The 11,271-nt window shown below is 43.2% G+C and overlaps 1 protein-coding gene across 5 annotated transcripts; it reads right to left on the bottom strand.

Moving 5' to 3' along the window:
* Positions 1 to 1,429: 1,429 nt before the first annotated feature.
* On the bottom strand, positions 1,430 to 10,234 carry SERPINB1 (serpin family B member 1). 5 transcript variants are annotated; one of them, XM_058555387.1, is made up of 7 exons: positions 10,142 to 10,234; positions 8,780 to 8,955; positions 6,839 to 6,976; positions 6,169 to 6,286; positions 5,047 to 5,189; positions 4,794 to 4,961; positions 1,430 to 2,823 (listed from the first exon to the last, which is right to left on the bottom strand). In XM_058555387.1, exons 2-7 carry the CDS (start codon positions 8,945 to 8,947, stop codon positions 2,419 to 2,421), a joined length of 1,140 nt encoding a protein of 379 aa, XP_058411370.1. In that variant the 5' UTR covers positions 8,948 to 8,955; positions 10,142 to 10,234; the 3' UTR covers positions 1,430 to 2,418. The 5 variants fall into 5 exon arrangements, with proteins under 5 accessions (XP_058411370.1, XP_058411368.1, XP_058411369.1 ...); XM_058555385.1 differs by having other exon boundaries at positions 8,780 to 8,980; positions 10,142 to 10,229; XM_058555386.1 differs by lacking the exon at positions 10,142 to 10,234 and adding an exon at positions 9,773 to 9,975 and having other exon boundaries at positions 8,780 to 8,980.
* Positions 10,235 to 11,271: the final 1,037 nt, after the last annotated feature.

Here is an 11,271-nt window from a genome sequence, read left to right as displayed (position 1 = left end):
GAAGAAATTATGGATAATTTCTTCTAACCTGACAATTCACAACTTTCTCTTTTGCTCTCTCTAATTTACTGCTAAATCTTATATAATTTTTCATTTATTATTGTATTTTTGAGCTCTGGAATTTCTTTTTTTTTTCTTTTTTTTGTGAGGAAGATCAGCCCTGAGCTAACATCCATGCTAATCCTCCTCTTTTTGCTGAGGAAGACCGGCTCTGAGCTAATATCTATTGCCAATCCTCCTCCCTTTTTTTCCCCCCGAGCCCCAGTAGATAGTTGTATGTCATAGTTGCACATCCTTCTAGTTGCTGTATGTGGGACACGGCCTCAGCATTGCCAGAGAAGTGGTGCGTCAGTGCGTGCCCAAGATCTGAACCCTGGTGGCCAGTAGTGGAGCGCGTGCACTTAACTGCTAAGCCACGGGGCCGGCCCAAGAATTTCTATTTAATTTTTATTCAAATACGCAATGTCTTTTAAGTTTCCAGTTATCTGCTTAAAATGTATTTTGTCATCTTGATCATAGAAAACAATGTTGTTTCATAAATTGTCTGTGATGATTTCAGTATTTGGAGCCCCTGTTCTGTTTCTATTATCTGTTTTTTGTGCTGGTTTTAATTTATGTTGTCATGGAGCCTCACCCATCTGGTTATCTTTGACTATATGCTAGATATTGTATTTTTAAAGCTGATTATAAAAATAATTTGAGCTTTATGGGTAATCTTGTCCCAAAGATGATTTTTGTTTGCTTCTGCTATGTGCCTCTGGGTAGTAGCAAACCAGGAAGAATGCACTCCAATTCCAGGGACTGGAATTTTCTGGGCTGTCCAATGACTTATAACAGGTCTGCATTCTGAGCTGGTTCACTCTTCCTCACAGGGTGTAGCTCTTAGGGTGCCAAACAAAAGCACAGGAGGTATAATGGAGCCCCCACTCTTACGAGGCCCAAACTGTCTACCTAGCCTTGAACATTATCAAAATCCCCGCTTCTCTTCTTTTACCTCTTTTGGATTGGCAAATGCCCCTGGGGCAAAAGTGGCCCTAATTCCCATATTCATCAATTTCTCCTGGATCTTGGTCCATTAATTCATCACAATCATGTCAGCTCTCCCTTGCCTTTGAGATGATGCTTATTTTGTTTGATTGGTTTTTTAGTTGTCTTAAGAATTCTGAGTTACCTAGTTCACCATCACAAGAATTAGACATTCTTCTTCTTCCTATAGCTAAGAGAACCTGGAATATGGTTAGTGCTAGTAAGTATTTTAAGAAAAAAGAAGGAAGGAAAGCTTGCCAACAGGAGATTTGCTAACATTCTGTTTTTATTCTGTGGTCTCACTCACTACCATCATGGACATCAGTATTGTCAGGCCAAGAACCCCCTCATGTAGTTTTGGCTTGTCTGAGATAAGAGAGAATCAAGAAGATGGAGATCAGTCTGGCTTGCAAAACCTTAGGAAACTTTATTAACCAGCCCACCAGCTTTGTGGGAGCAAGAAAATGCAGCATTTCAAGCCCCATTCAAGGAGTACATTTGACAAAGGTTTATATTAATCAAAGAACCCCCCATCTCCCACCACAGCATTGCATAAAGCCATCGCATTGGCGTGACAACCTATACCAGACAATGGAAGGCAAGAGCCTTTATCAGAAAATGTGCAAGAAGCTGGATAACAGTGAGATCTTTGTGACCCCTCTTTGCTTAACAGTCTCTCCTACCACATTTTTCTTTTTGTGATTTCTTGGTATCTTTTACGATAGGACACCCACTTTTTAACACCATGTGATCCCACACAAACTACATGTCAGGTAGGATAAAGGAAAACAAAAAAGAGAAGGCAGGTTATCACCAGGTCACTCTTTAATTTAATAGTTTGAAACTGGAGTGCTGTATTAGAATACTAATCCTGCAGAACAAAGGGTTAGAAACGTTGGCCAAGGCAAGTTTGTCTTCATAACCCGGGCCTTAACTGGGGTGCTCTCCTATATTTCAATTGAATATCTGTTTTTAAGCCTTCCTTCAACAATCAGAGTGTCTCTCTATTATGGCTTCCAAAAATCTATCTGTAAAATAAATTACAGTATTATAATGTTTCCCACCACTATCAAGAGAGTATAGCAGTTTCATAGATTACTACATTGTCAAGAATCTATAAATCTGATTTATTGTTTTTATTTTTTAACTTGATGCATCCAAAAGCAATAACTGGATTTTTTAAGTATAAAAAAGGAAAATAGATACCCATGCCAAAGTTAATGGGTGTAAATAGCCAACAGAGCTGAACTTACAAAGGAAATTAAAGATTTGCTTTGGGATATTAGTTTTATTGGTAAAGAAATATGAAAATTGTCACCATTAAAAGTAATGGTAATAATACTGGCAGGTAATAAAGCTCTAAGCTTTAAGAGACTTGTATTTCCACAGTCTCTAAGGGGAAGAAAGTCTGCCTAAGAACAGGATGTTAGTTGAGGGATTGTGCCGAATGAAGAAAATGAATGGATGGTCGGCATTGAAATTTTCCTCTGGCACCAGCATGACAACGGTAGCAACGCCTCCTGTGGCGGCCGCCGCCTCTGTGCCCTCCTCATTCACTTCCACGAAGGACTTGTGGATAATTTTTGATATGAAAAGATCTCTGGCCCCTGACATGCCAGACAGATCAGCTTTGCCACTGCTAAAGAGATCCTGTATGCCCAGGTGGGCTAGGGGGCAGTTGAGGTTGTAGCTCTCTTCCAGCTTGAACCTGGGCAGGTGGACACTGACGTCAACAAGATACAAATTCTCAGGCTTGGTCCACTCACGCAGTTTTTCCAAAGTCAACTGTTCCTCAATCTGGAATCAGAATGGGCAAAAAGAAGAGATGAAAATGATTTTATTAAGTAAAGTAATAAAATGTTATTTAAATGGGGGCCGGCCCGGTGGCGCAAGCGGTTAAGTGCGCGCGCTCTGCTGCGGCGGCCCGGGGTTCACTGGTTCGGATCCCGGGCGCGCACAGACGCACTGCTTGGTAAGCCATGCTGTGGCGGCGTCCCATATAAAGTGGAGGAAGATAGGCACAGATGTTAGCCCAGGGCCGTCTTCCTCAGCAAAAAAAATAGGAGGATTGGCGGATGTTAGCTCAGGGCTGATCTCCTCACAAAAAAAAAAAAAATGTTATTTAAATGAATGGACCCATAACATCAGTTGCTAATTAGTTTCCTTCATGTTTTGTACCAAAACAGATTCCATTTGAAGGACTTCATTTCTTTCTGGCAATTGGTGATAATAGAACAGAGCTGTGTTCCAAGCCATCAGGGGCCCAAGTATAGGGACTTCAGACATTGGTCCATCAACTATCCATTTATCCACTCACCTATCCACACACACATCCATCCATCCATCCAGGACTTACTAAGCCCCTACCACACTGGATTACTGTGATAGGCTATGACGGCTGTTATTACCCTAATTGGTTGAGTAGTAGAAGGGAAAATTTTAGTTTCTTCTATTTATTCTATTCTATTTATTCTGGACCCCACTGATCACTATGGTTATCTGAGAACCTCACAGAGCTGAAGTAATCTCTAATAGATTTAGCTCCTAGGTAAAAATAGAAAAGGACCTAGCTCCTCACCTAAAACGGGGGTAATAATATATATTATGATAGCATTGCTGTGAACATTAAATGAGTTAACGTATATAAAGCACTTGGTACATGGTAAGTGCTACATAAATGTCAGCCATTATCATTCCTACTATTGGACTAGAACAGAACCATCACTCCCCGTGTTCTGTTGATGCTGATAGTTCCTTTCATGAGGCTAGAGACGTTCTTTTTATGATCAGAGAAGAGATGAATGTGGAAATGCAACTGAAAGAAGACCACACTGATTTCACCACATACTCTATACATGCAAATGGCTAACATCAGACCCCTTCCTGACAGCAAGTTTGGTTAGGGAGGGAGTAGAGAAAAACCACACAGCAGGCTAGGGACTCTGAAGAAAAACCACAATCGCCACAGTTTTGCCTAGTCCTAGCCCTAACAAGAGATGCCATAGCCTTTAAATTACACGTGATAGAAACCTTACACAAAGTTCCTATCAGGAAATAGGCTTAGCTCACAATCTATCACGTAGCTATTGGAAATTTAATTCACAATCTATATGAACTGTGGAGACAATGAGCGGTATAATAATAGGATTTTATAGTACATGATGAAACTATACACGATAATGTTGTGGGGTTTTTAATTTAATTTTTATTTTTTTTAATTTAAATTTTTTTTTTTTTTTTTTTGGTGAGGAAGATTGTCCCTGAGCTAACATCTGTGCCCATCTTCCTTTATTTTGTATATAGGACACTGCCACAGCATGGCTTGATGAGTGGTGTGTAGGTCCACACTGGGATCCGAACCTGTGAACCCCGGGCCACTAAAGCTGAGCACGTGAACTTAACCACTACACCATTGGGCCAGCCTGCGGGTTTTTTAATTTTAAACAATTTATTTTAATAAAACAATCCTCATTTTACTGCACTTTCCTTTAAAGTTCATTTAAGAGAGTTTCCGTGAGCTGCCACCAGCCAATGTTACATTTAGTACAGGTCTTTAGATGTTCCCACCACAACTGTGCACTGATAGGAGCTGAAAATTTGAACTTAGGGCTTTGGAGTAGTAAATGTTGATGGGCTAATTTATAAAGGAATGACAAAGAACTGGAAAGGAAAGTCAAGTAACAGCAGTAAACACGTAACAAGCACCTACCACTCAACATACACACGAGGCAGAATTGACATGTCGAAAGGACACACGGGAGCCGTACCTTCTTCAAACCCGTGGACTCGTCCTCAATGTCATCTGGCAGCAGGATAATCATGCTGAGCTCCTTGCCTTGGTAAGGCAGTTCCAGCACACGGCACTTAAGGTCCTTGATGTAGCCGTATGGAAATTTCTTCTTCTGATACATCATTTTCACTGTTTTTGTATCTTTCTGAAAAGTTGAAAAGAGAATCACTCACATATTATCTGCATTCTTTTAGAGCAAAGAGTAATTTTAGACAGCTACATCACCTCACCTTATTCAGTCGGAATGGTGCATTAGTCGTGGCCTCTTCCATGAATTTCTCCTGCCAGTTGCCTTTGAAATAGATGGCATTCACCAGCACAAGTTTAGTCATGTTATCAACCACACCTGCAGCCAACAGCTCCGGAATTTTCCCTAAAAAGATAAAGTAAGCTTTTTAAAAAATCCCCACATATCAGAATTCCAAATTTGAACTGATATTTGATTAGCACTGAAATGCAATTCAAATGCATAGTTTCTATTTAATTTTCCTTTAACATGGTATTAAGTTAGGAAAGCCCTACCAGCATGTTGCTATTTTAAATAAACCAATTAAAGGGCTAAAGGGCTAAAAACAGGAAAATTCTCCTTTTCTGGAGAGTGCGATAACCAATGAGCCTTATTTTGTCAATGGCCATTCTTTTTCAGGAAAAAAAAATATTCCTTACGAAAATGTTTTTAGTAACTGGTAGATAAATCACTTCTTCAAATCCTGTGAGTGGAAGCCTACTTTCACAAAAAAGATTTTAACAAATATCCAAAAGGTAGGACAGTTACTCCACTGAAACACAGGCTACACCCACCACCATAGCATGACCATGAACAATTCATCGTACAGAACTCAGGTGTTCTGTAGGGGCATTGACTCACTCCAGGACCAGGTTAGAGAGAGTCATATTGGATAAACAGCCTGAGAGAGAGTTAGTCCCACCTACCATCCCTGATTTCTTAGACAAGATATTGGCAAAAAATATTTATGACCATTTGTGAATATTGATTCACAAGCAAGAGGATATTCCTTTCATACGTGTATTAAATAATTTGAGCCAGCTGGATTTTCCTCAAAATTTTTATTCCTTTTATTCTATATTCAATGTTAGTTTTAATTTCAAAATGTACTTTTGGGAATTTATGGGAAAAAATATTTAGCTACTTCAGTTCAATCATGTTTAAGTTTATACTTTGAGGAATTTCTCCATCTGAAAGCTGTTGAGCACTGGGCAGTGCAGAGTTCATCCCCAGTGTCAGGATGAGGAGAGAGGGAAAGGGAGAGGGAGGCAGATGCAGGTGGGGGAGGTGGAGGGCAGAGAAGAGCCACCAGTGTGCAGTGGTGACATTCTGTTCTGTCTCTTACCTTCTGTCTGTCCTTTGACCCACTCATTTATCTCCTTCCTTGCATCTTCAGAGGCTTGCTGAAAATCCACACTGGCCAATTCAGCACCATACATTTTCTGAGTTGAAGCTAAGAAATCCTATTTAAAAAAAAAAAAAAGGAAATGTCATGGATAACTCCTACTTCATACAAAAATGATTTTCTAAAATCCTTAAAAGGAACAGAAATCGTCCTGGCGTAAAAAAGGCATAAAGTTCACTGTACCCAAAAAAATTTCTAACCCTTATATATTTTTTTACTATGGTAAAAAAAACAAAACATTAAATTTAACCATCTTAACCATTTTTAAATATACAGTTCAGTAGTTTCAGTGTTGTAAAAAATTTACCAATTCTTTTCTAACCTTTGACTAATATTTTCATAAATAAGCAAATACTCTACTTGACTGTACTTGGAAGTGACTTCTGGAAGTCACTCTTGCTTAGGTAAAACCGTCAGGTCAATCTTTTCACTGTGAGGACTATAAAATGAAACCACATCGATTAACGAGAATACTGTCTGCATATGTTTTCATTCTGTATCGTTTTTCTGAATGTTTATAAAACTTAAAACTGACTTCTGTGAGTTGATTGTGCTGAAAAAAATCTGCATTTTCCAGTGAGTTTTAGAACTTGAAGTGCAAAGTACTTACAGGGAGGAAATTATAGGTTTTCTCTCCATATAACCTATTAGCAAGTTTCAGAATATAGGAAGCTCCACGTTTGTTGATATCAGCATTCAGATTCTGAAATCTTGAATGAATCTCCTCAACAGTATCGAAATGAAGAGTCTAAAATAAAGAAAACATCCTTTTTATCACCATTTATTTTGAAATTATAAAGTGATTCCTTCACATTTGCTTCTATCGAATTAAATTGATGTGTTTTTATTACTAATTATTGAAGATCCCCAGCCCAATACTTTATTAATTTTCATTGAAGAACAAATAATAGAGAATCCAAAATTTATAGCTTTGTGAGACGTAATAATTGCAACATTAGAAACTGTTTTTACGTGACTTTTTGTTATAACTGTAGTTCCACAAATATGAGTGGTTAATAAACTAAATATTTACACAAGTCTGCTTTTTTCCCAAAGAAAATCATAAATGGAATGTTCATATATATATTCTGTATCAAATATAATTTTACTGAAAGTTCTCAGAAATAAATGGTAAAAGTAAGAATCATCACCTATGCAGGAACACAAAGATAGTACCGATTGAGGGTTTTTTTATTACACTATTAGCATCATGAATTCACTTATTTAAAAATAAGTTCTTTAGAATTAAGATCTGGCAAAAGTTTAATTCTCCATGTATCAGTTACAAACCAAGAGTCCCTTTATGGTTTTATGAGGCCTGGGCTGGTTCCTTGCTTTTAAGATACAAAGAACAAACCCACACAGTGTACAAAGTCCAGTTACTGACCGAGATATAGAATGTTTCCATAGTTGCTATGGTTGATCTGCTTTAATGGAAATGGGGGGAAAAAACCTTAAAACTACTCTTTGCTGAGGTCATAAAGTCTCTGGAAAGCCTCAAAATAGAAGCTGATATTACCCTGCAAGAAGCAACTGACAATTAGTTCCAGGAGTAAAAAAAAAAAGTGGATTTTTGAAAACCTTAAAATGCCTTGGTATCTGCAGTGATGAAGATGACTGGTTTTCCATAAAGTATAGTAATAGAAGCTTTGCAGCTGGAATAGTTTCATAAACTTGAGTCAGCTACGGGTGCAGTGTGTGTGGTCTGTGAGGGGTGTGTTGGAAAGACCTTCCCTTTTGGCAATCCTTTCCCCTAGGTGACAAGGAAAGCCAGAGTCCCCTCTCAGAAGTGAACAATAACTAGCACACAAGTGTCCTCCACACCCGTTAGGCACAGGAGGAAGGCTGGACATCACAGCTTCCTCCCCGGCTGTAAGAGTGACCTGCCGCATCAGCACGGGCTTGGTCCTGCCCCCGCACCTGCTGCACCTCACCCCTCTCCTCTCCCTGCAGAGCCCTCCTGCTAACTCAACACGCCACGTCACAGCCCACAGAGCCACACCTGGTGCCAGGCACAGGGCTAGGCCGCGGGAATACAGAATACACGGTCACCCTGTCCCCTCTAAAGGGTGAGGCATCTCCAGCGTGGTGCGTTTCCTATGTGTCATTATGCTCAAAAGTAACGTTACATAACAGGCATTACTTATGAGTAGCAGGTCACCACACGCAGAGCAGAAACTGGAAAATCCTAGTCCAGGAGGAGGTGCTGTGGCTTATGGGAAAGCTGTCCATGATTCACCCCCGGAATGGAAGCGGCACACTGCTCCGGTTTCGTCAGCTTTCTTCACTGCTATATCCTCAGCCAAACGAAAACCAGTGCCTGGCCCATGGTAGGTGCTCAGCAAAGACTCGATGGTGAATGGAAGCCTGCCTACAAACGGATTGTTCTTTGGGCTTTTTCTGAAAGTCTGACCTCATAACGTATAGCTACTGAACACAGAAACGCAGTTTTAATAACACACCCTTAAGAGCTCAAAGGCTCCACTTTTTGGTGTCGACTTGACGTTAGTGGGGAGACAGGAGGGAGAGCAGGCTGTTTGTTTCTGCTGACCTTGGCCACCTGTGCCGCAGTACTGCCTCTGGTCCCCAAGAAGATCATGGCCAGTGCTGACGAGATGCTTAAGGGAGAGATGAAGATGTTTCCAGTAGGATTGTCCTCATTCAAAGTGCGGAACAAGTCCACCGCAAAGCGGGTGTTGGCTGTGCTCAGCTGCTCCATGGCGAAGGCTGCAACACAGAACAGAGGCCCCAGCTGCCCCGTGCCCACACCAGCAAATTAGGCAAACGGATTTCCCCACCTTTGCCTCAACTTGTGCCAGCTACCCTGAAACACCCTGGAACTTGTACTTCCTCTCTCTCTCTCTCTCTCTCTCTCTTTTTTCTGGAGGGCCAGAACACTTTTCTGTGTGCACAAAGGTACATGAGGGATGACTGGCCAGATTCAGCAGGGACACAGGATCAGGAACCAGGGTATCCTGAGGGGCTCTGACCTTGCAGACAGGTGACTCTGAGGAGCAGCCAGGCCTCGGCCACCTTTCCTACTAAGTTTGGGAGCACACACATTCCTGACCCTTTGGTTCAAGCCTCTGATTCATTGGGGCAGTGAATCCAATGCCCACGTTTACCTGAAACAAGAATGTTTCTATTAGAAAATCATAGCTACCTACGGTGCATTAAAGCAAATTCCAGCAAGTAGATAGAATTATCGTCATTACTGAGATTCAGTCGCTACTGTTTAGAGACGTTAAGTGTCCCAAGTCTCACAGCTGGTGTAGGCTGTGAGAGTCTGGAAGCCCGGCACAGGTCCCAGGGTCAGGCCGGGCGGCCCGACGGCGGAGAAGGTGACAAGCATCCTCTCTCACTCCCGCAGACGGCCTTCACCTCAGCTCAGCCACCCACTGACCCACCCTGACTTGCACTCTCGGAGCCTTAGTTTCGCCACATACAGGCAGGGAGGAAGAACAGTTGTGCGAGGTGCCTAGTGTGTAGGCAATCAACTGAATTATTCGTGTCGTTGATAAATAACCTCTAGGGTGGCACCGACCTCCTTTCCCTTGCAGCCGCAGAAAGGAGAAGCAGCTGGGCCCAGGGCTGCCTGGAAACGGCCACAAAACAGCCCTGGGAGGGAGGAGTTCAGGGAGCAAGCCAGACATTCTGATCTCAGGCTGCGGTTCTGCCTCCAGCCGCCACGCCCCGACCTCCGTCCTCGCAGGCCGGCCTGGCCTTGCCTAGCGCCCCGGACGCGGTGCGGAGGACCCGGGGTCGCCAGGCGGGCGCGCGGCGGGGCGGCGGGGGCGCCGGTGACCTCCCCGCCCGAGGGCCCGGGGCTGCGCTGCGCGGGGCGCTCGCGGGCTGAGCCCGGGCTGGCCTCCCCCGCCGCCCCGCGCCCAGGGCGCCCCTGGCGCGCCCTTACCTGCGGCGCGGCTGGACGGTCTGGCGGCGGCGCGAGTCTGGGAAGAAGCGCCCGCCGAGGTACTTATAGCCGCGGAAGGGGAGTGTCGCCAGGCAGGCCCTGGGCGGCGGGCAGGCGTTGGCCCTGCCCCGCATGACTTCCTGGGAGTCCGGGCTTCGAGGCTCGGCCACGTAGAAGCCAGGGGAGCGAGGGCTCCACGCGGGCCCTCCTCAGGGGATCAGCCTTTCTGAGTTCCAGGCAGACTCACATCTCTGCCTAGGACCTGATGGGCCGTTTCTTACTGAGACGTGAATGACTGAGGTGACTTAATGTGTCACCTCTTAGAGGGCAAACTAGCCCCTTTTGAATCCCTTCTACACATATACTCCAAACTCTGGGGTTATTATTATTATTATTTTGGTGGGGGGAAGCAAATTTGAGACCTCTTACATAGGGGAAAGGAGGGGCCTCCGGGATAAAATAAAACAGAATGTGTTCCAAACAACATCCTTTCAGGTACCAAAGTGAATTCAGCCTGATACTCCCCTCACAGGTGATGACTACACCAGGCTGGGTCACCTCACTTGCCACACACCATGATAACTCACATCTGTGTGAATAAAGTATTTCTTACCCACTATACTAAAATTTAGTACAATAAAATAAATAAGATTTAGCCAGCCCTGATAGTCTATTGGTTAAGATTGGGCGCTCCCAGCACCACAGCCCAGGTTCCTTTCCTAGTCAGGGAACCACACCACCGCCTGTCCGTTGTCATACTGTGGTGGCTGTGTGTTGCTGTGAGGCTGAAAGCTCTGCCACAGTTATTTCAAATACCAGCAGGGTCACCCATGGTGGACAGGTTTCAGCAGAGCTTCCGAACCAAGACAGACTAGGAAGGAGGACATGGCTACTCACTTCTGAAAGAAATTGGCCACAGAAACCCTGTGAATAGCAGTGGAGTATTGTCTGATAGAGCGCTGGAAGTGAGAGGATGGCGCAAAAAGACCAGACAGGGTTCTGCTCTGCTGGACGCAGGGTCCCAATAGCCCTAACAGCAACAATATTAAAATTTAGACTCACCAATTTTTTTCCCCTATAATGAGTGTTAAAATAGAATGACTATGGTGGAATAGTAAAGGCAGTAACTA

This window comes from Diceros bicornis, chromosome 14, assembly GCF_020826845.1.
Source record: "Diceros bicornis minor isolate mBicDic1 chromosome 14, mDicBic1.mat.cur, whole genome shotgun sequence".
NCBI lineage: Eukaryota > Metazoa > Chordata > Mammalia > Perissodactyla > Rhinocerotidae > Diceros > Diceros bicornis.
The sequence above is the reverse complement of the archived record's forward strand: the minus strand, read 5'-3'. Positions and strand labels throughout refer to the sequence as shown.